Source organism: Salmo salar, chromosome ssa10, assembly GCF_905237065.1.
Source record: "Salmo salar chromosome ssa10, Ssal_v3.1, whole genome shotgun sequence".
In the NCBI taxonomy this organism is placed as follows: Eukaryota; Metazoa; Chordata; class Actinopteri; order Salmoniformes; family Salmonidae; genus Salmo; species Salmo salar.
Window position 1 is genome coordinate 88,056,955 of NC_059451.1, and position 27,779 is coordinate 88,084,733.

The following is a 27,779-nucleotide window of genomic DNA, read 5'->3' on the forward strand; positions in this document are numbered from 1 at the left end:
CAAGTCAATAAAGTATACTTAAATGAATTGACAGAGAAAAAGAGAGAGAGACTGGTGAAACTGGATGTCAATGCATGGGGTCATCGCTGATGAGATAAATCCATATGTAGAACACATATGTAGAAATGTTTTTGCCAAGCCTCTATCCATGGTATACAGTGTGAGAATACTGCAGTGGCAGCAAAGACCATTTCCCAATATTACAAGCAAGGGTAGGCCTATATAGTTTAAGTACCACATTGCCACTTTTTCTATTTGTATATATTTATTTTGTAAAAATCCTGTCCTTGGCCGTTTTGTCATTGAATGACCTCAGGGAAAATCTCATCATCACATCATCACATTAATTGAGTTGAATAATAGGGATTCTGTTCTTAGTCACTTCCTAAAAATTACTTTTGACACTCATTGGAGAAATGTGAGTCAGTGAACCATGTCTCACCTGCTCTATGCCTCCTGGTCAACACCGACTGAAACATTCCAGCTGACCCCACGCACGACCCCATCCCCGCCTTCAATCGGCGTGTCTAGCTGACGTCATTGTTATTGAGGCAGTGTAGCTCTGCCCATCGCGAGGACAACGTTTTCCATCACAGATCTGATTCCTACTACAGAACCAGGACTGTTTAAGCACTGTACCTGTGCGTCTATCAGCCCCTATGGTGCTGCGAGTAAATGCGCTTACGACGAAGTGACTGACTTCCTGCTTAAACCTGTTTCGAGGAAAGCCTGTGGATGGTCCGAAGTGACTGACTGACTGACTGACTGCCTGCTTAAACCTGCTTCGAGGAAAGCCTGTGGATGGTCCTATCCGCTGGGGTTCAACGCGCTAACATGTCAAGGTACCAGAGGACCCCCTTGAAAAACACCGACAATGTGGTAGAGGTCAAGAGCAAAGTAAGTGGCTGGTTTATTAATTTCACATTCATGGGAATGGAACTCGTGGACCGCAGTTTATTTGCTGTTAGGTTACCTTATCAGGCACGCGCATGGATAACGCCTGCGGTGCTCAGGGCTAAACCAAATCAATCCGTATAAATTGGATCTGTCCGTATTGCGCTGTCTGTATTGCGCTATCCGCTCTTGAATCCCCCACGTAACTAATCATCATCAGAGCGGGAAACACTGATGTTGGTGCCTTTGTCGCCACGACGTTCTGAGACGGAGCAGCTTGGAACGAGTCTGCCTCTTTCAATATGTAGTAGCCTAGGAAGCAATGACAGTTCGCATTGTCGCTCTCGGCTATGAAAGTGCACTATCCGTTCCTGTTGTAATTTCTTTGATGCATGTAGCGCGCTGTTATGCTGCAGAATAGAGCGTAGCTGTACGCGGTTAATTATAACATTAGGCCTGGCTGATTAATTATGCATGAAACATGGTATTAGTAGCGATAAACCATATGGCTTAGTAAGCTCACTGCCAATGAATTCACCGATTCACCATAAATGAATAGACCACATAGGCCATAGCCTATCTGTAAAAAAAAATATTGACAATTGACAATAAATGATATATGTATTATCAGTATCAGCCTACACAGGGTGATTATTCGTTTATTATTTTATCATCATCATCAGTGTAGCACATTAAAATAAACTGTCTGTCAATTATACTCTGTCAATGTGTCTTTTTATAAAAATAATAGCGATGACAATACTTCGAACACACATTGTCTGTCCTGGCAATACAGATGTTTTTCAGTAAAACCCAGGGGTCTCTATGGACTTCTGTCACAAAGAGCAAACATGGTAACTGCGTTTATGGAAAGTGTTTAAATGGAGTTAATGACTCTGATTATTACTTTTTCAATGTTTTACTATTGTTGTTCGCTACAGGTCAGAATCTTTAACAATCTAGTAAGCTCAGAATGCACCATACTAGTGTGTATGTCAAATTCTGACATGCTACGGATTGTGGTGTTAACTCTAAATGGAGATATCTATACATGCATTCTCTGTGCAGTGTAATGTGCAGTGCAACTGCCTCACTCTCTGTCTCTCCTCAACAGTGATTTTGAACAACTTGTTGACAGTGTATTCTATTCTAATCATGTTTGTATCTCAAGTATGTGTCTCAGCTGCAGCGCAGCGTCTTAAAATGTATCAAAGGCAATGTCTCGAAGGCAAACAGGTTCTCTCTTTGTCAGTCTCTTCTTATTCTCTCTAATAGCTATGTGTTTGGTGGGAGAGTATATGTATTAATAATTAATAGAAAACACTCCAGCCTTTCACACGGTTCTACAGGAGGCTTGCTTCTCCGAACGAGTACAGACACTCATGACTCAGCAAAGTTGTTCTGCTCATTGGAGCCCTGGGATGGTAGAGGATATAGGATCCCCTACACTAATCTGTCCATCACCCACGCACTTGTTTTCTCCCACATTTACCATCACTTTCTATATTCATACACACACAGACTTATTCTCACTTGATTACTTGCACACTTGCTATGTAGGTGATATTTAGGCAGAGTGGATTTAATCATAATCAAAATTATTTTCCAATCGTTTTCGTTCTGAACAGAACCATACTTTTTTTTTGTTCTGTTCCGACCAGAAAAATAAAGTTCTCAACTGGTTCGAACAAAAAAAGTACGTTTATATCGTTCCTTTTTAAAACTCAATTTTATATACATTTTTTACATTTAGCTCGATATTAAATGACTTCACCAATCAGTGCGGATAGAGCAGCTTGCTATGGAGTGGCCAAGCGATAATTGTTTACACATGCATTGGACAGATGTCAGACAGGTGTAGGGTGCGAAATGCGACTGAAATGTTGCATGTGTGAAGAGAGAGGGTGGAGGACGAGGCCAGCTTGAAGTGCTGGGCATCTTGTTATGACATGCATTATCTGAATTAGGCCCACAGAATTATACCTACGGAGGAGCGGCTTCGAAGAAGGATCTTTGAATGTCTTTGACCTTCAGAGAGTTGTCTTAAAGTTGGACCAAGCTAGCTAGCAAGCTTGTGTGTGCAGAGCGGCACCAGAATTTAAATAAAAACACATTTTTGTAGTTAATAAATCCAATGTTAAACTTGATACCTATAGTATCCTTAATAACCTTTTCACACGTACCAACAAACGGGTGTGATCATTCTACAGTGGTCCCTGTTGCGCATGATCAAACCGGTGTGATTAGAATGCTTATTTAGAACGTCCATTTTTGATTGAAGCAAGAATCATCATTTGAGCTGGCCACACTTTTTTTTCTCACATAAATATTTTGCACAAACACAGTCCTGACAAAGTTATGTCCAGAATGTGACCAGTTTATTTCAGGATGGAATGATCAGACATTCACAGAAGTAGCTACACCATAACACAATCATCCAATTGGAAAAATGTAGGCTACATTTGTTCTAGCCCTAACTGAGGAAAGTTTGAGGTAACACAAGGTCATATGTTTACAACTCTCTGTTGACATAAACTACAATATGAATTAGCTAAACATTTTCAAGAAATCGAAAGTAATCAGACTATGGGTAGATGGGTAGCCGCCATGCTTGTTTTTTTCTCATCAACCAAAGATAAGAGGAGGCAAGATGAGTTTGGTCTATTTATAGTATGCATGTTTAAGGGGGTGTGTCGTCTACGATCATCCACTTCCCTTCATTCACTTCCGTAAGTTTACCCGAAAGATGAGTGAACCATTCCTTCGCCTCATTATAACATCTTTGGTCTGACAGATTATGTGACACCCAGAATGCATTGTATAATGTCATCAAACATGGCGCCACACATAGCTGGCAAATATCATTATCGTCAGTACAACCTTCAAAAGTATTTTACACACATCATAGGTGTCCATTACAATATACGCAATAATCGGAATGCATTATTTGTCACCAGTAATTGAAAATGTGAATAAACTGTAAATAAATTATGCTCCATTCATACATACAGTAGAAATGACAACACAATATACAGAAAATATGGATAGGAACGCACACATGTCCAAAGTTATTATTTGTAAGGAAAACAACAAGGAAGGCAATGCGAGCGCCAGCAAGAACATTACAATTCTTGCAAAACTGCGCAAATATATGCATACTTGATCTGCGCAAACATGAGTGAAGTGCTGTGGGTTCTCCTCAAAGAGAGAAGTTTATCCGGCTCAGTAAAGCCTCAAACATAAATTGTCCACAACGCTGAAATGGACTACTTCTATGTGAATTAATGAGGAGGCGGAACACACCTCCATTAAAACTGTTGTTAGAAAATACAACTTGTTAGAAAATAATTAGAAATGGACAAGTTGAAACATAGCCTATAGATAATTAGTAGACAGCGTGTTAATTGTCCTGTTACGTAATAATCACATTTTGGAACAGTGAGTGCATTCTGACCTCACGTGCATAAAACAACTGTTAGAGATATTTAACCTTCTAATAAAAAATCTCTTTCCTTAATTTCTGAATCACAGTTGTAACGTCAGTAGGCTACGGTAGCCTATGGGAGGGGCAGGTAGCCTGGCCCCACACACACGCACACACACTGGCAAAGATTTTCTGAGTGACAGAGTGAGGGCTTTGCATAGGCGCTTTGTTGCATTTTTTGGGGGAATGGGAAAAAGGACTGGAAAGTAAAATAATATTATTAACAGGTTCCCATGCTTTTAAGAATAAAGGTGCTGTTTTGGAATAGTATGGATCACTTTTGTTCCCGGTTCTGATTCTGTTCCCTGAAAAATGTAGTTCTGTTCCGTGAATTATATATATATTTTTTAATCGTTTTTTATGTTTTTATAGAATATTTAAAACATACAATATACTTATTTAACCTTTATGGGGCGGCAGCGTAGCCTAGTGGTTAGAGCGTTGGACTAGTAACTGAAAGGTTTGCAGATCGAATCCCTGAGCTGACAAGGTACAAATCTGTTGTTCTGCCCCTGAACAACTGTTCCTAGGCCATCATTGAAAATAAGAATTTGTTCTTAACTGACTTGCCTAGTTAAATAAAGGAAAAATACAAATTTGGCAAGTCAGTTACAAACAAATTCTTATTTACAATGATAGCCAACCCCAGCCAAACCCTAACCCCTATGGGACTACCAATCACAGCTGGAATACAGCCAATGCAGCCTGGAATCGAACCAGGATCTGTAGTGACACTGAGATGCGGTGCCTTAGACCACTGCGCCATTCGGGAGCCCATACTTGCAGTGAAGCAGCTCAACAACTACATCACATTAGTCATCAAACAGCAAAACGCATCAAGGACAACAAAAATCATAACAGCAAGGCCAACTGAATATGTTTGAGTGCATGTATGGCACTATTTACATGTCTGTGTATGTGCACATGTGTGCATTTGAATGAGCGTGTGTGTATATTGCATGTGTACAAACACCTGCACAGTATCAGCCTCAGGCAAACCAGCATTAACTGTAACAACACTGCCCCTCATTGTCATTCAAACTTACTTTTTGTGATGTTTTATTTCAATTTTTTCTTTTTACTTTTATCTTTGAGAGTTTCAGAGTTCCTCTGTCTGTGTTCTTTTGCCCATCTTAATCTTTTCTTCTTATTGACCAGTCTGAGAAACGGCTTTTTCTTAGCAACTCTGCCTAGAAGGCCAGCATACTGGAGTTGCATGGAATTTCTCGCATGGAATAGCCTTCATTTCTCAGAACAAGAAAATTCTGACGAGTTTCAGAAGAAAGTTATTTCTTTCTGGACATTTTGAGCCTGTAATCAAACCCACAAATGCTGATGCTCCAGATACTCAACTAGTCTAAAGAAGGCCAATTTTATTGCTTCTTCAATCAGTACAACAGTTTTCAGCTGTGCTAACATAATTGCAAAACGGTTTTCTAATGATCAGTTAGCCTTTTAAATTGATAATCTTGGATTAGCTAACACAACGTGCCATTGGAACACAAGAGTGATGGTTGCTGATAATGGGCCTCTACACTGATGTTGATATTCCATAAAAAATCTGCCGTTTCTAGCTACAATAGTCATTTACAACATTAACAATGTCTACACTGTATTTCTGATCAATTTGGACAAAAATTTGCTTTTCTTTCAAAAACAAGGAAATTGAAAGGTAGTGTATATCAGCTCATACACCCTGTACAATGGAATCGGTACATCAAAAATCTCTTCACAACTATTTTTCAATCTGTATGGCACAGCTGTCAAAATCCTGGTCCTGAAATGAAACAGGTGTACTTTACTATTTATGCAATTTTTATTCCTCTGCCAGTTTTGATCCTTTATATTGGGCAGACAGACCAGTTCCCGACCTCCTCCCGCTGCCACCTGCCTCCTCCATTTTTTGGATCTTGGATTGAGCAGACCTTCTGATACAATTCTGATAACTCCATGAGAGACATAACTCTACCATTCCAATTTACAATATCATTTAAAAACAAAATACCCTATTCAAACATCTTTCCCATAAATTCAGGTATTTATCAACCAGCACATTTGAGTTCAGCCATAATATTTGTTGTAATATTTGCTCTATCTTTTCAGGGGGATGAAATTGAAATTGTAGTCAGCTCGCAATACTTGTTTGAAAAAGAGAGAGACATTTAAAAAAGTATAATTTACAATTAATCGAAAATGAGACATGGCGATCATCAGAAGAAGGCAGCGCCATAAGTAAGTGAGTAAACTGAGATATGACTAAGGAGTTAATCAGGGAAATGTTTCCATAAATAGACAAGTATTTACAGTTGAAGTCGGAAGTTTACATAGACTTAGGTTGGAGTCATTAAAACTCATTTTTCAACCACTCCACATTTTATATTACATTTTAGTCATTTAGCAGACGCTCTTATCCAGAGCAACTTACATTAGTGAATGCATACATTTCATTAAAAAAAAAATCCATACTGCTCCCCCGTGGGAATCGAACCCACAACCCTGGTGTTGCAAACACCATGCTCTACCAAATGAGCCACACGGGACATCCACAAATTTCTTGTTAACAAACTTTTGTTTTGGCAAGTCGGTTAGGACATCTACTTTGTGCATGACACAAGTCATTTTTCCAATAATTGTTTACAGACAGATTATTTCACTTATAATTCACTGTATCACAATTCCAGTGGGTCAGAAGTTTACATACACTAAGTTGACTGTGCCTTTAAACAGCTTGGAAAATTCCAGGAAATTATATCATGGCTTTAGAAGCTTCTGATAGGCTAATTGGCATAATTTGAGGCAAATGGAGGTGTACCCGTGGATGTATTTCAAGGCCTGCCTTCAAACTCAGTGCCTCTTTGTTTGACATCATGGGAAAATCAAAAGAAATCAGCCAAAATTGTAGACCTCCACAAGTCTGGTTCATCCTTGGGAGCAATTTCCAAACGCCTGAAGGTACCACGTTCATCTGTAGAAAGAATAGGCCACATGTATAAACACCATGGAGCCGTCATACCGCTCAGGAAGTAGACGCGTTCTGTCTCCTAGAGATGAACGTACTTTGGTGCGAAAAGTGCATATCAATCCCAAAACAACAGCAAGGGACCTTGTGACGATGCTGGAGGAAACAGGTACAAAAGTATCTATATCCACAGTAAAACGAGTCCTATATCGACATAACCTGAAAGGCCGCTCAGCAAGGAAGAAGCCACTGCTCCAAAACCGCCATAAAAAAGACAGATTATGGTTTGCAACTGCACATGGGGACAAAGATCATATTTTTTTGATAAACGCAACACCATCCCAACCGTGAAGTACGGGGGTGGCAGCATCATGTTGTGGGGGTGCTTTACTGCAGGAGGGACTGGTGCACTTCACAAAATAGATGGCATCATGAGGGAGGACAATTATGTGGATATATTGGAGCAACATCTCAAGACATCAGTCAGAAAGTTAAAGTTTGGTTGCAAATGGGTCTTCCAAATGGACATTGACCCCAAGCATACTTCCAAAGTTGTGGCAAAATGGCTTAAGGACAACAAAGTCAAGGTATTGGAGTGGCCATCACAAAGCCCTGACCTCAATCCTGTGGAAATTTAAGGGCAGAGCTGAAAAAGCAAGTGCAAGCAAGGATGCCTACAAACCTGACTCAGTTACAGAAGCTCTGTCAGGAGGAATGGGCCAAAAATTATTGTGGGAAGCTTGTGGAAGGCTACCTGAAACGTTTGACCTAAGTTAAACAATTTAATGGCAATGCTACCAAATACTAATTGAGTGTATGTAAACTTCTGACCCACTGGAAATGTGGTGAAAGAAATAAAAGCTGAAATAAATCATTTTCTCTCTACTATTATTCTGACATTTCTCATTCTTAAAATAAAGTGATCTTAACTGACCTAAGATAGGGAATTTTTACGAGGATTAAATGACAGGAATTGTGAAAAACTGAGTTTAAATGTATTTGGCTAAGGTGTACGTAAACTTCGGACTTAGCTGTACCTCTCCATGGTTGCAGGATCTTGTCTATTTTTACAAGTTTTCTATTTTAATTTATTGTGGAGATCTCATATCTTTTGTGATATGAATACCAAGTATGTCTACTTCACCATCAGCCCATTTTATAGGTAAACCGCAGGGTAATGTTAAAGTTGTAATTTTTAAAGATCCAATGCGTAATATTGTACACTTATCATAATTAGGTTTTAGTCCAGAGTGTCCAGAAAAGTTATCTAGATCTTCAGTGAGACATTGCAGGGATCTAGCTTGTGGACTCAACATAAAACTTGAGTCATCGGCACACATGGACACCTTTGTTTTTTAATAGCTAGCGATTCGATGACAATAACGAATATATATGGTGACAGAGGACACCCTTGTTTAACTCCTCTTGACAATTCAAAACTCTCTGACAAGCAGCCACTATATACTATTTTACACCAGGGGGTTGCTATACATGACATTTACCCATTTTTATAAGAGAATCACAGAAATTGAAAAAACTCAGGCATTTATAAATAAAATCCTGTCTTACTTTATCAAAGGCCTTGTCAAAATCCCCTATAAATACCAGGCCTGGCTTCTTAGATATTTCATGATGTTCTATTATTTCTAGTGGTTGTCGTATATTATCTCCAATGTATCGTCCATGTAAAAAACCTGTCTGATCAGGATGAACAATACTTGGTAAAACCTTTTTAGTTGTGAGTGCTATGCATTTCGCTAGTATTTTTGAAGCGTAACATTGAAGCGTAAGAGGCCTCCAGTTTTTAAGATAGACTGGCTCTTTATATTTGCCACCTGGGTCCTGTTTTAATAATAGTGAAATCAGACCTTCCCGCTGAGTACCTGACAAACTACCATTTCTATAGGAGTAGTTAAAACAAGCTAAGAATGGACCTTTGAGCATATCAAAAGCCCTGGGTTTTTTACTGACTGAAAGGATTTATTAGCCTTAAAAAGTTATTCCTCTGTAATTTGGCCTTCACACTGATCTTTCTGTACATTTGTTAATTTTCAATATTTTTATTATTTGGAAAGAATTCCTTACAGTAATCATTATTCAGTTTGTGAGGATGAGATGGAAAAGAGAACATCTCTTTTAAAATATAATTTGTAGAATCATAAATGACTCCGTCTTCAGTAACGAGTTTCTGCAAATTATTTTTGTTAGCGTTGCTGTGTTGGAGATTCAGGAAGAATTTGGTGCATTTTTCTCCATATTCCATCCAGTTCACTTTATTTTTGTAATAGATTACATTAGATCGTTCTTGAATAAGTTCCTCCAGTTCTTTTTGTTTTTCCTCTAACTTATTTTGTATCTCTGTAGTATCATTTTTATTGGTATCTACCTGTACTATTAGTTCATGTATTTCCCTTGTTAGTCTTGTCTATTGCCTATTGCGGACAGTCTGAGCACTGATGAAGGGATTGTGCGTTCCTGGTGTAACTCGGGCAGTTCTTGTTGCCATCCTGTACCTGTCCTGCAGATGTGATGTTCGGATGTACCGATCCTGTGCAGGTGTTGCTACAAGTGGTCTGCCACTGCGAGGACGATCAGCTGTCCACCCCGTCTCCCTGTAGCGCTGTCTTAGGTGTCTGTGGAACTTGTTTAGTTTATGTCTCAGTTGTTGAATCTTATTTTCATACAAATATTTACGCATGTTAAGTTTGCTGAAAATAAACGCAGTTGACAGTTTCTTTTTTTGCTGAGTTTAGTTGCATCATAATTACCTTTAACATAATTTTCATAGAAAAACACATCCCAGCATTTCCATAGCAATTGACGTTTCACATGATCATGAAAGAGACCTTGCATTACACTAGCGATGGCTTCACTACAGTACAAATGTATCCCGTACAATATGTTATTGTTCCCCAATGTTCTTGTTCTGATATCTTCCCCTTGCTCTCTCTCTTTTCTGTTTTTGGGTGGAAATGGCATAATCAGTCACCCCTCCTGCTCAGTAAAGCATGCAATGTATTCTTCTTCAATGGAGAGGAAAAGAAGCGTAGAGTAAACCCACTCATTTTCTGTGAGAGGCCACAATCATTGAGTGCATATCCCATTATTTGTTTCAGACTGTAAATATGGTTGGACACACAAACCAATCAATCATGTTATCATAAAAACAACCAATGGATTTTAAATGGGTGGTGCACCATGCAGTACTCCCTACTCTATACTGTCTAGCACTGTTTGCTCATCCTGCCTGTTTTTCCTTTACTCTAATCTGTCTCCTTCGCCTGCCAATCTGTTGTATATTTGTCTCCCTGTCTTTGTGATTGGGGAAGTAAGTGGCACCAGACATTGATGGGATTGCACATCGTGTTAGAGGAGTGACAACCTGCTGTGTGTGTTTCTATGTGATAAGCACCTCAGAAAGAAATTCACTGGCTGTGCAGGGCAGCATCTCCACACAGACAAGCACAGCTCACATCTTGTGTTGTCCCCACAGCGCTCTTTATGTATTTGTGCTACACGGCTACCTCACAATGATCAACAATCCACTGTGTTATCATTGGGCTGTGCCCTGGTCCCTGCTGCATCTAATAGGAAGTCTCAGAACATGACTCCAGTTGTTACATACTGGACGATGTCTACATGTCAAGCTCTGTGATGTAAAAGTAACACCTAGGTTATGTTTTGAAGAATGCAGAATGCATGCAAGACAATGAAAAGCGATGGTGGAATATAGGTGAATTGTGAATGGTTGGGTTAGCAGTGAATGGCAATGTCATGTCTGAGTCTTATGTTGGAGTCTGTTGTTTGTTGTAAAATTGATGTCAGGATGCACCATTCTTCATGAGTTTGCTTTCATGACACAGTGTTCTCTGACCTTTTTGTTTTCCAGTTTGAGGCGGAGTACAGACGTTTCGCTTTGAAGAAGAGCAGCACCTGTGGCTTTCAAGAGTTTTACCGGCTGCTGCAGACGGTTCACCACATCCCCGGTGTGGAAGTGCTGCTGGGATATGCTGACATCCAGGGTGACCTGCTGCCAATCAACAACGATGACAACTTCTACAAAGCCCTGTCCTCAGCCAACCCACTGCTCAGGATCATCATCCAGAAGAGAGGTGAGGCTGCATCATGGAGAGAGGGATGGGAGGGGGCTAAGAGTATAGATATATATAAGAGAAACCTCATTGGTAGCTTACGGTGTTGGTTAAAGCTTTCTGCTATTGATGTTGACCTTGTTGCAGTTGGAGTTCCTGTATTCTTGCTCCAAAGCCTGTTGACTGTTGTGTTGAAGTGGGCTTGTCACTCTTGATGCTTGTTATCGGCACTGTCCTTGGTGTGTTTTTTAAGTGTCAGTTGTAGATCATGAAAAGGAACTTCGAGGTGAGCTAGCAGAACATTATAGTGTGTGTTTATGACTAAATAAATGTTATGCCTTTTGTTATTGTGCAGTCGTTAGTGATAGTGGCTCTATTGTAATGTTGTTGACAGCTGTGTTTCTTACTGTGACTGATAGTGGATGTATGAGAGTCAGTCAGTGTGGCAATGGTGATGACGTTGTTTGTATTGTGAGGGGATGAGTGTCTGGTACTCTGCTCATTGTTGCCATTCTGGCCTGCCTCAGTGGGTTGGACTGTCTGGCGCTGGGCCAGCCCTCAGGAATGCGAAGGCAGAGCACTGAGAAGGGATGGAGCTGGGGTTGGCGCTAAGGCTAAGGGACTGGAGATGGGGGTCGGGGCTGGCTCCAGTGGCGGTTCTAGACCATTTCAACTGGGGGGGCCAAGCTGGGGCCAGTTGTACTGTTAGAGGGGCCAGTTACATTAGATGTTATTGTTGTCATATCGTTTTCTTCACTGCATTGCAGGCATTAGCAGGCAAAAGACCATGTTCATAATCATCATCGTTGCCACTGTCATTTAGGGGGGCTACAAGGGGGTCCAAAATTGTTGTCACAGGAGCACTGCCCCCCCCCCCCCACAGAACCGCTAGTGGCTGGTTCCTCTCCCTGATCTCAGCCCTAGCCTTTTACACACACACACACACACACAAACACACACACAAACCTCAGATGCTCCGTTCTCTTCCCCACCACATGCTCTCTGTCCCTCTTAATAATCTCTCTCCCCTCTCTCCGTCTGTCTGTCTCTCTCTCTACATCTCTTTAGCTCCCTCTCAATTCCTCCATCCCTAATGCCCCATCACGGTCAGTGAGTTTGATCAAAACCAATTCTGCAGGGCAACATTCCGGAAATGTGTCACTAATGCTCTTAAAAGTTGCTCCCCCATTATTTATAGTCAAGTCTTTCTATGTTCTGTTGTTTTATTGTTTTGTTTGTTTGCTTAATTCAGTTGGAAATGTTAATCTGGAAAGAGGAGAATGGCTGCTATTGTTCCCAGTTTTAGAATACCATCCTGTTTGTAACAAAACAAATTTGCTTACATGAAATTCCCATTATTATGCTTCTTTATTAGCCATGTCGTGCTGCTTTGTGATTGCTACAGGAAGGTATCGATGACTCATTTAGCACTTTACATAATTATCCGTCAGGCTCACGATGTTATCCAGGTCAGTGGAGATGGATGGTTATTGTAGTTAACCATCTCTATTTTATGACTAAACTTAACAAAAAGAAGACGAAATTATATTACCAAACCAAGATAAATGACAAAATACAATGGAAAAAAGCTTTTGAGTACCTTAAATGATATCTTGGCCAGAAACTCCAATTCATCTCCATCGTTCATTGAAGTTAATGTTCATTTACAACAAAACCTTTTAATATTGCCAGTATTTCAATGAATATTTCACTAGTAAAGTGGAAAAACTCAAAAGTGAAATGACAACATTGAACAGTGAACCATCATGTTTTTATATAAAAGATATAATAATGAAAGAGAATAATTGCTGTTTTGAATTTCTTGCAATTAGTGTGGGAGAGGTGGAAAAACTGTTGTTATTCGTCAGTATTGATAAGTCACCAGGTATAGACAACCTTAATGGGAAACTATTGAGAGTGGTAGCAGACTGTATTGCCACCTCTATTTGCTAAATCTTTAACCAAAGCCTAAAGGAGTGTGTGTCCACAGGCGTGGAAGGAAGAAAAAGCACCCTTTGTTGCCTCTAACAGCCGCCCAATCAGTTTGCTGCCTGTTCTTAGTAAACTGATGGAGAGAATTTTATTTGACCAAATACAATGCTATTTTTCAGAGAACAAGTTAATTAGTGACTTTCAGCATATATATCGAAAAGGGCACTCAACTTGTACTGCACTGACTCAGATGACTAATGATTGGTTAAAAGAAATGGATAATAAGATAATAGTTGGAGGTGTATTGTTAGATTTCAGGGTAGGCTGTTATTGTAAATAAGAATTTGTTCTTAACTGACTTGCCTAGTTAAATAAAAAATACATAAATAAAATAAAGATTAGAGTGCAGCCTTTGATATTATTGATCATAAATTGTTATTGAAGAAACTTGCTTGCTTTGACTTTACATCACCTGCCATCACATGGTTGGAGAGTTGTATTTATCCAATAGAACCCAGAGAGTGTTCTTCAATGGAAGCTTCGCTAACGTCAGATATGTACAGTGCGGTGTCTCTCAGGGCAGTTTCCTTACTCTTCTCTATTTTTACAAGTTATTTGTCACTGATCTTACACGAAGCTAGAATGACTATGCATGCAGATGATTCCACAGTCTACATGTCAGCACCCAAAGCCAGTGTTCTCAATGAAATTCTAAATAAGGAGTTAGTCAGTATCAGAATGGGTGATTAATAATAAACTGATCTTTAAATACGTTTTTGACACAAAAATTGCATATACTAGTTGTTCAGGCTCTGGCATTGTCCCATCTTGATTATTGTCCAGTAATATGGTCAAATGCAGCAAAGAAAGACCTAGCAAAGCTGCAACTGGCTCAAAACAAGAGCAGGATGCCTTGCACTTAACTGCACATACAGAACTAAGATCAACAACATGCATGCCAGAAATGAAATTGAATAACACGTATGTGTTCATTTATTTTGCTACGCTCGCGCACGTAACGCGAGCAGTGTGGTCAGCATGTTACATACACATCATTTTTGTGATGTATTGTTTGTATATTGTTGTATTTAAAATGTGTGTGACTGTTCTTGTGTATCAGTGTTTTGTTACTGGTCATTGTGTTTTTTTTGTGGACCCCAGGAAGAATAGCTGCTGCTTCTGCAAAAGCTAATGGGGATCCAAATAAACAAATATGTGCTCAGCTGTGTATAGAGAGGAGAGAGGAGATGTGCCCTTTAGTTCAACCCCTCTCTGTGTGGTCGCTGAAGCTCTAACGGTTTAGTGTGCTATGTGTCAGTCAGAATAGAGATAGACAGTGCAGCTTAATGCTTCTCTATCCATGGCTCTCTGTGGGAGTGACTCCTGCTGCATCAGCACCAGGCCCTGCTCTGCCTGTCATGGCTGGGGAGCACAGTGCCTTGCTGGGGCCTGAGATGCGGTCAACACAGGTGGCAATGGAACTGGGCGCAATAACACTGGATGGAGAGAGACTAGGGTGGATGTATAGAGTGACAGAGGCTGCAATAGTAGATTTAAGGGAAGAGCATTAGTAATGCCATTTGTGAGGTAGAGTGAGTGAGAGGTTGGGGGTTTGGGGGGCTGGGGGAGTGAAGCTCAGAGGGTGCCTTCCATTCAGCACAGACCAGGAGAGCAACGAATGCAGCTAATGAGATCTAGTCTCCCCTGTGGTCCTGGAAGAAGGCTTCAAGAGAGAAACTCAGATGTGAAGAGATGAAAAGTGAGAAATTGAAATAGAAAGCGAAGGAGAGAAAGAGACTGCTATAGGAAGTTCATAGTAATGTGTCTTTTTCCATTTCATCTTCCTGTTTTCTCCCTGTTCTCATCTACATCATATGCAGTATATGTTTGAAAGAAAGGCCTATTTGAATAACAAAGCCGTAGCTTGCACAGAAATATAATTTGCCTCCTTTCTAATTTTCTCTACTTTTGCATATTCTTTATACTCTATGTTATCAGATTGTCAACCAAAACCTAATATTAGATAAAGGAAACCTGAGTGAACAAATAACACAACATTTACATACTTCATTTATTTCATAAAAAATGCAACACCCAATGCCCCTGTGTGAAAAAGTAATTGCCCCCTTACACTCAATAACTGGTTGTGTCACCTTTTAGTTGCTATGGCTTCAACCAAACGCTTCCTGTAGTTGTTGATTAGTCTCTCACGTCGCTGTGGAGGAATTTTGGCCCACTCTTCCATGCATAACTGCTTTAACTCAGCGACGTTTGTGGGGTTTCAAGAATGAACTACTAGTTTCATGTCCTGTCACATCATCTCAATTGGGATTACGTCTGGACTTTGACTAGGCCATTCCAAAACTTCAAATGTGTTGCTTTTTAGCGATTTTCATTTAGACTTGATTGTGTGTTTTGGATCATTGTCTTGCTGCATGACCCAGTTGCGCTTCAGTTCACATACGGATGGCCTGACGTTCTCCTGTAGAATTCTCTGATACAGAGCAGAATTCATGTTTCCTTCTATTAAGGCAAGTTGTCCAGATCCTAAGGCAGAAAAGCATCCCCGAACCATCACACTACCACCACCATGCTTGACTGTTGGCATGAGGTTCTTACTGTGTAAGGCAGTGTTTGGTTTTTGCCTTGCATAATAGGACCTGGGTCATTCAAAAAAGTTATACTTTTGACTCATCTGTGCATAGAACATTCTTCCAGGAGTCTGGTGGATCATCCAGGTGGAGAGGTGCCTTCTGGCAAATATGAGTCAACTTTATGGATGAGATGGGTCCCATTTATGTCTGGCGAAAACCAACTACAGGAAGCATTTGGTTGGAGTCATTGCAGCTAAAGGTGGCGCAACCAGTTATTGAGGGTAAGGGAGCAATTATCTTTTCACAAAGGGGAATTGGGTGTTGCATAATTTCATAAAATTAACTTCATTCAATAAATAAAACAAGTATAAATGTAAATCAATTTTTATTCAGGTTTCCTTTATCTAATATTAGGTTTTGGTTGAAGATCTAATAACATTCAGTATCAAAAATCTGCAAAAATAGAGCAGATCAGAAAGGGGAAATACTTTTTCACGGCACTGTATAAAGAGGAAGCCAGCATCCGTGTATGCTCCAGGAGATCCAGCACACATGCTAATTATTCATTAGCTGAAAAAGCCTCCTCGCTTTACAGACAAAGCTCTGATCAATAATTTGAATGGCTCTGGAGGCAAACGCAATCAGAGGTTTTTTGCTCTATTTGTTCACCCAGCGGGAGTTGTTCTGTTTTGCTGCAACTGACTGACAATAGAGCTACTTCCTGTTTTCATGGGGATGCTCTTTAGAGCCCTGAACACCTATCAGGCTTTAAACGGGCTAAGTACAGTATGTGGCTATAGATCAAATTACATTTTATTTGTCACATACACGTGTTTAGCAGATGTTTTTGTGGGTGTAACGAAATGCTTGTGTTTCTAGCTCAAACAGTGCAGTAATATCTAACAAGTAATATCTAACAATACACACATTCTAAAGTAAAGGAATTGAATTAGGAATATACAAATATTAGGACGAGCAATGTCAGAGTGGCATAGACTGAGATACACTGTATCTGTAAAAGTTTGTGAGGGTTTTAGGTGCCAAGACAAATTTCTTTAGCCTTCAGTCAGGAAGTCCAGGACCCAGTTGCACATGGCGGGGTTCAGACCTTGGAGGGTACTATGGTATTGAATGCTGAGCTATAGTCAATGAACAGCATTCTTACATAGGTATTCCTCTTGTCCAGATGGGATAGGGCAGTGTGATGGCGATTGCATCGTCTGTGGATCTATTGGGGCGGTAAGCAAATTGAAGTGGGTCTAGGGTGTCCGGTAAGGTGGAGGTGATATGATCCTTGACTAGTCTCTCTAAGCACTTCATGATGACAGAAGTGTGCTACGGAGCGATAGTCATTTAGTTCAGTTACGTTTGCTTTCTTGGGTACAGGAACAATGGTGGACATCTTGAAGCATGTGGGGACAACAGACTGGGATAGGGAGAGATTGAATATGTCTGTAAACACTCCAGCCAGCTGGTCTGCGCATGCTCTGAGGACGCGGCTAGAGATGCCATCTTGGCCGGCAGCCTTGCGAGGGTTAACACACTTAAATGTCTTACTCACGTCGGCCACGGAGAAGGAGAGCCCACAATCCTTGGTAGCGGGCCGCGTCGGTGGCACTGTGTTATCCTCCAAGCGGCTGAAGAAGGTGTTTAGCTTGTCCGGAAGCAAGACGTCAGTCAGGAAGTGAAGTCGGTGTCCGCGACGTGACTGGTTTTCCCTTCGAGTTCTTAGGAAACTATGCATTATTTTAGTTTTTTATGTATTATTTTTTACATTGTTACCCCAGGAAATCTTAAGTCTTTTTACATACAGCCGGGAAAAACTATTGGATATAAGAGCAACGTCAACTTACCAACATTACATCCAAGAATACGACTTTCCCTAAGCGGATCCTCTGTTTGGACCACCACCCAGGACAATGGAGCTAATTCCTGTAGGCGATCCAAAACAACAACGTCGCAGAAGGGGCAGATGAAGCGGCCACCTGGCCAGGCTCCGTAGACGGGCACAATGCACACCACTCCCGAGTATACTACTAGCCAATGTCCAGTCTCTTGACAACAAAGTAGACAAAATTCGAGCAAGGGTTGCCTTCCAGAGAGACATCAGAAATTGTAACGTTCTCTGTTTCACGGAAACATGGCTCTCTCGGGATATGTTGTCGGAATCGGTTCAGCCACCGGGCTTCTCCATGCATCGCACCGACAGAGATTAACACCTCTCTGGGAAAAGGAAAGGCAAGGGTGTATTCTTTATGAATAACAACTCATGGTGTAATCATATCAACATACAGGAACTCAAGTCCTTCTGCTCACCCAATCTGGAATTCCTTACAATCAAGTGCCAGCCATTTTACATTCCAAGACAATTCTTGTCAGTTATAGTCACAGCTGTGTACATTCCCCCTCAAGGAACAGCCATCAAGGAACTTTTTTATTTTATACCAGGTAAATTGACTGAGAACACATTCTCATTTACAGCAACAACCTGGGGAATAGTTTCAGGGGATAGGAGGGGGGATGATTAGGTGGCCGTGATTGTATGAGAGCCAGATTGGGAATTTAGCCAGGACACCAGGGTTAACACCCCTACTCTTACGATAAGTGCAATGGGATCTTTAATGACCTCAGAGAGTCAGGACACCCGTTTAACGTCCCATCCAAAAGACAGCCCCCTATACAGGGCAGTGTCCCCAATCACAGCCCTGGGGCATTGGGATATTTTTTAGACCAGAGGAAAGAGTGCCTCTTACTGGCCCTCCAACACCACTTCCAGCAGCATCTGGTCTCCCATCCAGGGACTGACCAGGACCAACCCTGTTTAGCTTCAGAAGCAAGCCAGCAGTGGGATGCAGAGTGGTATGCTGGACTATTTACAAATTGGAAACCATACATCCTGAGGGTGCATGTATTGTAGCTGGGGATTTTAACAAAGCAAAGTTTAGAACAAGTCTACCTAAATTCTTCAATCATATTGATTGCGATACGCGCATGCACAATACCCTCAACCACTGCTACTCTAACTACCGCAATACATACAAAGCTCTCCCCCACCCTCCCTTCGGTAAATCCGGCCACGACGCCATGTTGCTCCTTCCTTCTTATAGGCAGAAACTCAAACAGGATGTACCAGTGACGAGAACCATTCAACGCTTGTCCGACCAATCGGAAGCCACGCTCAAGATTGTTTTGATTACGCGGACTGGAATATGTTCCTGGTCAGCCTCAGAGACCACATCGACCTATACGCTGACTCAGTGAGTGCGTTTATAAAGAAGTGCATTGGAGATGTGGTACCCACTGTGACTATTAAACCTACCCTAACCAGAAACCGTGGATGGATGAAATGCGCGATCCACCACATTTAACCATGGAAAGAGGTCTGGAAATATGTCTGAATATAAACAGTGTAGCTATTCCCTCCGTAAGGCAATCAAACAAGCGAAATGCCAGTACAGGGACAAGGTGGAGTCGCAATTCAACGACTCAGACACAAGACGAATGTGGCAGGGTCTACAGGAAATCACGGATTGCAAAAAGAAATCCAGCCACGTCACGGACACCGACGTCACGCTTCCAGACAAACTAAACACCTTCTTTGCCCGCTTTGAGGATAATACAATGCCATCGTCGCGGCCTGCTAACAAGGACTGGCTGACGTGAGTAAAACATTTAAACGTATTAACCCTCGCAAGGCTGCTGACCCAGATGGCATCCCTAGCGGCGTCCTCGGAGCATGTGCAGACCAGCTGGCTGGTGTGTTCACGGACATATTCAATCACTCCCTATCCCAGTCTGTTGTCCCCACATGCTTCAAGATGGCTATCATTGTTCCTGTACCCAAGAAGGCAAAGGGAACTGAAATAAATGACTACCGCCCCGTAGCACTCACTTCTGTCATCATGAAGGGCTTTGAGATACTAGTCAAGGATCATATCACCTCCACCTTACCGGCCACCCTAGAACCACTTCAGTTTGCATACCGCCCCAACAGGTCCACAGATGATGCAATCGTCATTATACTGCACACTGCCCTATCCCATCTGGACAAAAGCAATACCTATGTAACAACAGTAGTGGGCTTGATTACCAACAACGATGAGACAGCCTACAGGGAGGAGGGGAGGAGGGGAGGGCACTCAGAGTGTGGTGTCAGGAAAACAACCTCTCACTCAACATCAACAAAACAAAGGAGATGATCGTGGACTTCAGGAAACAGCAGAGGGTGCACCCCCCTATCCACATCGAAGGGACAGCAGTGAAGAAGGTGGAAAGTTTTAAGTTCCTTGGTGTACACATCACTGACAAACTGAAGTGGTCCACTCACACAGACAGGAGGTTGAAGAAATGTGGCTTTTCACCCAAAACCCTGACAAACGTTTACAGATGCACAATCGAGAGCATCCTGTCATGCTGTATCACAGCCTGGTACGGCAACTGTACCGCCCTCAACCACAAGGCTCTCCAGAGAGTGGTGCGGTCTGCACAACGTATCACCGGTGGCAAACTACCTGCCCTCCATGACACCTACAGGACCCAATGTCACAGGAAGGCCAAAAAGATCATCAAGGACAACCACCACCTGAGCCACTGCCTGTTCACACCGCTACCATCCAGAAGGTGAGGTCATAACAGGTGCATCAAAGCTGGGACCGAGAGACTGAAAAACAGCTTCTATCTCAAGGCCATCAGACTGCTAAACAGCCATCACTAAGTCAGAGAGGCTGCTGCCTCCATTGAGACCTAATCACTGGCCACTTTAAGGAATGGATCATTGGTCACTTTATACAATGCACTCTAAATAATGCCACTTTAATAATGTCTACATATCTTACATTACTCAGATCACGTATATACTGTTTTTTTATACTATATATTTCACCTTGCCTATGCCGCTCGGCCATCGCTCATCCATATACTTACATGTACATATTCTCATTCACCCCTTTAGATGTTTTGTGTATTAGGTAGTTGTTGGGGAATTGTTAGTTTACTTGTTAGATATTACTGCACTGTTGGAACTAGAAGCACAAGCATTTCGCTACACTCGCATTAACATCTGCTAACCATGTGTATGTGACATATAAAATTTGATTGTCTGTAGACCATTCCACATACGTCTTGCGTCTGAGCCGTTGAATTGCGACTCCACTTTGTCTCTATACTGATGTTTTGCTTGTTTGATTGCCTTACGGAGGGAATAACTACACTGTTTGTATTCAGCCAAATTCCCAGTCACCGTGCCATGGTTAAATGCAATGGTTCGCGCTTTCAGTTTTCCACTTACTAACCGTATAGTAAATGCAGTTTCATTTAGGAGCCTGTATTCCTTACCCTCTGCAATACTACTGCATGTGCTAGTGTTTTTTCCCCCCTCCCTTTTAAGAGTGTGAGAATGTACTACGTGAGTAGTGAAAATCTTCATGAGTTACACCTGGAAGCAGTGGTGGAAAAAGTACCCAATTGTCATACTTGAGTAAAAGTAAAGATACTTTAATAGAAAGTTACTCAAGTAAAAGTAAAAGTCACCCAGTAAAATCCTACTTGAGTAAAAGTCTAAAAGTATTTGGTTTTAAATATACTTAAATATCAGAAGTAAATGTAATTGCTAACATATACTTAATCATCAAAGTAAAAAAATCCTTATATTAAGCAAACCAGACGGCACCATTTTCTAGTTTTTCATTCATTTACGGATAGCATGCTCCAACACTCACTTTTTTTTTGTTATTTTTTTTTGTGAGTCCGCCAGATCAGATGTGGTAGGGATCACCAGGGATGTTCTCTTGATAAGTGTGTGAATTAGACCATTTTCCTGTCCTGCTAAGTATTCAAAGTGTAACAAGTACTTTTGGGTGTCAGGGAAAATGTATGGAGTAAAAAGTACAGCATTTTCTTTAGGAATGTAGTGAAGTAAAAGTACAGATACCCCTACTTAAGTGGTACTTTTATTTATTTTTACTTAAGTACTTTACACCACTGCCTGGAAGTATTCTCATTTTCTATTTAAATGAGAATTAGAAAGCAGCTCTCTCACTCTCTTCACTCTTTCTCTCTCGCTCTCTCTCTTTCTTTCCCTGCTCTCTCTAGCATTGGCCAATATCTGTTAGCTTTGGCTTTCTCAGAGGATATATTTAATAAAACCATAAGGGGAACAGAAATGCACATTTCCAGAGAGGGCTTATCACTGTCAGTGACAGACATACCCGTTCAGGGCCTGGCGCTATGTGATTGCAGTTTCATCTTCTCCATGGAAGGAATGTCAGTTTTCCACAGTAATGCCTTTTCATATTTCTCATTTGTTTGCAAGTTAGAGCAAATCAGTAGAGCAGTGCTCTTCATTCACTTTAACTGGTCTTGACTTCTAGTCAACCACATTTCCCTCAACTCTTACTCTCTCTTCTTTCATCTCTAGAGACCGTCTATTTAAGGAGACTATTGATCCTTGCCATACAGTACAGTACACATGGTATATTTGAATTATAACCTCAGAGGACTGTGGACAATCAAATCAGATGGTGAGTCAACACAGGGGTGAAGTTTCTGTCAGGGCTATCTTAATGTAAAGGTTGTAGTGATGCTAACAGACTGGAAGTAGTGGTGATGCTAGTCTAAGACCACGCCTAAGACACTGGTCAATCGCTCTGACCAGCACAACTGGCCAGTCTGGCTATTGAAGGCCCAATAAGCTGCTGTCCAGAGATTGACTCTTATCTAACCTCCCCCCCCGAGGCTGCTACATGACAGAGCTTTGGTCTATTGACACGTTACTGGCATAGTGGACACATTGTGCTGGTGGAGCCATTTAAAGTCTCTGACCCTTCCTCCCTCCTCCACTCTCCCTCTGTGGGACATTAATATCACAGAGTGCTGGTCCACTGAAACACTGATGAGATTGATGGGGCTTTTAGCATGAGCTCATCTCACAGAGTGGCCATTGAGAGGCTGGCTAATGTGATTCTATAGCACACGAGATTCAGCGCTCGCCTCCATCCTCACCCAGAATCCCAGCACAGAACACCTATGGTGTCTGTCAGCCCAGTGAGTCCACTTGCCCATCGTTGCCATTCTCAACTAGCTAGCTACCATGTCTCTCCTCAATTTCCTGGTACAGTCATAAGAAGCCAGTAGCAAAGGTCTATGGAATTAGCTTGGCAATAGCTGGCAGTCTGAGAAGCATGGATTAGTGAAAATAATATATCTTTTGTGGTTGCTAAATCTACTTCCTTGAAGATTTATTTCAGCAGACTGCTTTACAAGCTGGGGTTTATTTGGCTAATTCACATCGACTGAGAGGACGCAGGAAAAGGGGGGATAGAGATACAAAGAGGGAGAAGGGAAAAGAGGGAAGAAAGGTTTTCAATGTTAGCTAGAGGAGATCTTCCTGGATGTCTTCAGGGCCCTCTCTGGAGAGAGTGAGCAGGGAGACGGGAGGTTGACTTTCAATGTTAGCTAGAGGAGATCTTCCTGGATGTGTCTTCAGGGCCCTCTCTGGAGAGAGTGAGCAGGGAAAAGAGAACCCTTTCTTCCCTCTTTTCCCCTCTCCCTGCTCACTCTCTCCAGAGAGGGCCCTGAAGACACATCCAGGAAGATCTCCTCTAGCTAACATTGAAAGTCAACCTCCCGTCTCCCTTACCTGCACAAACACAACCACACACTACTACTAAGTTCAAAACAATTTGCACATTCAAACCGTGCTCCAATGTAGTCATGCAGGAGTGCTTTAGGTGGTGTATCAGAGGTGTTACTGTGGGTCGGCATGCTGTTGCAAAGCCCATTGGCTGTGCTGCTGTTTTTAGCAGAGTAGGAGAGATTCCCTTATGTTCATCCAGCACACGCACTGAGGCTGCATCAGCTGCTCAATACCCCGAGGAGACGGTGTGTGTGTGTGTGTGTGTGTGTGTGTGTGTGTGTGTGTGTGTGTGTGTGTGTGTGTGTGTGTGTGTGTGTGTGTGTGTGTGTGTGTGTGTGTGTGTGTGTGTGTGTGTGTGTGTGTGTGTGTGCGCCTGAGAATGCATTTGAGTTATGTATAGGATTGGTTGGACGACAGAGAGTGAATGTATTTATGATGTGGCTGTAGGATACATTCCCTCAATCCTGCTGTGTCTTTGCACACTTAATTGCATGATTAACATCTCCACTGTCGTTACAGACGGTGTGAAATCAAATATTCCTAGGTTTGGAGATTGAAAGATAGAAAGTTATATCAGGAAAGCAGAGCAGAGGAGCGAGAGAGAAGGGAATGAGGAAAGTAGGCAGAGTGTGAGTAGTGCTAGGAACATCTGCTGTGCAGGTGTATGTACCTGGGCGGGGTTTTCTGTAATGTACCTGGGCAGGGTTCTCTGTAATGTACCTGGGCAGGGTTTTCTGTAATGTACCTGGGCGGGGTTTTCTGTAATGTACCTGGGCAGGGTTCTCTGTAATGTACCTGGGCAGGGTTCTCTGTAATGTACCTGGGCAGGGTTTTCTGTAATGTACCTGGGCAGGGTTTTCTGTAATGTACCTGGGCAGGGTTTTCTGTAATGTACCTGGGCAGGGTTCTCTGTAATGTACCTGGGCAGGGTTTTCTGTAATGTACCTGGGCAGGGTTTTCTGTAATGTACCTGGGCAGGGTTTTCTGTAATGTACCTGGGCAGGGTTTTCTGTAATGTACCTGGGCAGGGTTCTCTGTAATGTACCTGGGCAGGGTTTTCTGTAATGTACCTGGGCAGGGTTCTCTGTAATGTACCTGGGCAGGGTTTTCTGTAATGTACCTGGGCAGGGTTCTCTGTAATGTACCTGGGCAGGGTTCTCTGTAATGTACCTGGGCAGGGTTTTCTGTAATGTACCTGGGCAGGGTTTTCTGTAATGTACCTGGGCAGGGTTTTCTGTAATGTACCTGGGCAGGGTTCTCTGTAATGTACCTGGGCAGGGTTCTCTGTAATGTACCTGGGCAGGGTTCTCTGTAATGTACCTGGGCAGGGTTCTCTATTATGAACCTGGGCAGGGTTCTCTGTTATGAACCTGGGCAGGGTTCTCTGTAATGAACCTGGGCAGGGTTCTCTGTTATGAACCTGGGCAGGGTTCTCTGTAATGTACCTGGGCAGGGTTCTATGTTATGAACCTGGGCAGGGTTCTCTGTAATGTACCTGGGCAGGGTTCTCTGTAATGTATCTGGACAGGGTTCTCTGTTATGAACCTGGGCAGGGTTCTCTGTATTGTACCTGGGCAGGGTTCTCTGTAATGCACCTGGGCAGGGTTCTCTGTTATGAACCTGGGCAGGGTTCTCTGTTATGAACCTGGGCAGGGTTCTCTGTTATGAACCTGGGCAGGGTTCTCTGTTATGAACCTGGGCAGGGTTCTCTGTATTGTACCTGGGCAGGGTTCTCTGTAATGTACCTGGGCAGGGTTCTCTGTTATGAACCTGGGCAGGGTTCTCTGTAATGTACCTGGGCAGGGTTCTCTGTTATGAACCTGGGCAGGGTTCTCTGTTATGAACCTGGGCAGGGTTCTCTGTTATGAACCTGGGCAGGGTTCTCTGTATTGTACCTGGGCAGGGTTCTCTGTAATGTACCTGGGCAGGGTTCTCTGTTATGAACCTGGGCAGGGTTCTCTGTAATGTACCTGGGCAGGGTTCTCTGTTATGAACCTGGGCAGGGTTCTCTGTAATGTACCTGGGCAGGGTTCTCTGTAATGTACCTGGGCAGGGTTCTCTGTAATGTACCTGGGCAGGGTTCTCTGTAATGTACCGGGGTAGGGTTCTCTGTTATGAACCTGGGCAGGGTTCTCTGTAATGTACCTGGGCAGGGTTCTCTGTAATGTATCTGGGCAGGGTTCTCTGTTATGAACCTGGGCAGGGTTCTCTGTAATGTACCTGGGCAGGGTTCTCTGTTATGAACCTGGGCAGGGTTCTCTGTTATGAACCTGGGCAGGGTTCTCTGTAATGTACCTGGGCAGGGTTCTCTGTTATGAACCTGGGCAGGGTTCTCTGTAATGAACCTGGGCAGGGTTCTCTGTAATGAACCTGGGCAGGGTTCTCTGTAATGAACCTGGGCAGGGTTCTCTGTAATGTACCTGGGCAGGGTTCTCTGTAATGAACCTGGGCAGGGTTCTCTGTTATGAACCTGGGCAGGGTTCTCTGTTATGAACCTGGGCAGGGTTCTCTGTTGTGAACCTGGGCAGGGTTCTCTTTAATGAACCTGGGCAGGGTTCTCTGTTATGAACCTGGGCAGGGTTCTCTGTAATGAACCTGGGCAGGGTTCTCTGTAATGTACCTGGGCAGGGTTCTCTGTAATGTACCTGGGCAGGGTTCTCTGTAATGTACCTGGGCAGGGTTCTCTGTAATGTACCTGGGCAGGGTTCTCTGTAATGTACCTGGGCAGGGTTCTCTGTAATGTACCTGGGCAGGGTTCTCTGTAATGTACCTGGGCAGGGTTCTCTGTTATGAACCTGGGCAGGGTTCTCTGTTGTGAACCTGGGCAGGGTTCTCTGTTGTGAACCTGGGCAGGGTTCTATGTAATGAACCTGGGCAGGGTTCTCTGTAATGTACCTGGGCAGGGTTCTCTGTAATGTACCTGGGCCTGGTTCTCTGTTATGAACCTGGGCAGGGTTCTCTGTAATGTACCTGGGCAGGGTTCTCTGTAATGTACCTGGGCAGGGTTCTCTGTAATGTACCTGGGCAGGGTTCTCTGTAATGAACCTGGGCAGGGTTCTCTGTAATGTACCTGGGCAGGGTTCTCTGTAATGCACCTGGGCAGGGTTCTCTGTAATGTACCTGGGCAGGGTTCTCTGTAATGTACCTGGGCAGGGTTCTCTGTAATGAACCTGGGCAGGGTTCTCTGTAATGTACCTGGGCAGGGTTCTCTGTTATGAACCTGGGCAGGGTTCTCTATTATGCACCTGGGCAGGGTTCTCTGTTATGAACCTGGGCAGGGTTCTCTGTAATGTACCTGGGCAGGGTTCTCTGTAATGTACCTGGGCAGGGTTCTCTGTAATGTACCTGGGCAGGGTTCTCTGTAATGCACCTGGGCAGGGTTCTCTGTAATGCACCTGGGCAGGGTTCTCTATTATGTACCTGGGCAGGGTTCTCTGTTATGAACCTGGGCAGGGTTCTCTATTATGTACCTGGGCAGGGTTCTCTGTTATGAACCTGGGCAGGGTTCTCTGTAATGCACCTGGGCAGGGTTCTCTGTAATGTACCTGGGCAGGGTTCTCTGTAATGTACCTGGGCAGGGTTCTCTGTAATGCACCTGGGCAGGGTTCTCTGTTATGAACCTGGGCAGGGTTCTCTGTAATGCACCTGGGCAGGGTTCTCTGTAATGTACCTGGGCAGGGTTCTCTGTTATGAACCTGGGCAGGGTTCTCTGTTATGAACCTGGGCAGGGTTCTCTGTTATGAACCTGGGCAGGGTTCTTCATGCCATATCAGATCAGAAGATACAACACCTGCACATATCACCCACTGTTACTTAGGGCAGCCTCTGAATGTCTTCTCTAGCCAAGTCATTCTCCATGTCTTTCAACCTCTGAGATTTCTGAGAGCTGCTGTGATCTCTTGTTTCTGTGAAACAGCCAGGCTGGTGCGCTGCTTGTTGTTACATTTTTGTATCTCTAGAGGCTGGGGAAGGAGTGGAGGCACTGGCAGGAATGTCCTGGCATGCAGCGGGTACACTGGAGGCGTGGAAACAGGATGTTACCAACCACAGGTTAGCGTGGTAGGTGGGTAGATGCCCAATGCCACTGAGGGTCAATAGGTTGTCAGCAGTGTGAATACAGGGCAGTATGACCCAGGGCTCTTGACCGGTTGCCTGCCTTGACTAGTTGATATAGAGGTGCAGTTACCAAGTT

At 42.8% G+C, this 27,779-nt stretch overlaps 1 protein-coding gene across 1 annotated transcript in view; it reads left to right on the forward strand.

Annotated features, from left to right (window-relative positions):
• Positions 1–477: 477 nt before the first annotated feature.
• LOC106560828 (partitioning defective 6 homolog alpha) overlaps positions 478–27,779 on the forward strand; it is a 40,593-nt gene continuing 13,291 nt past the window's right edge. Inside the window, exons 1-2 of the mRNA XM_014124171.2 lie at positions 478–897; positions 11,227–11,449. Coding sequence (XP_013979646.1) covers positions 802–897; positions 11,227–11,449 — 319 coding nt within the window. The 5' untranslated portion in view covers positions 478–801. The remainder of the gene's footprint in view (positions 898–11,226; positions 11,450–27,779) is intronic.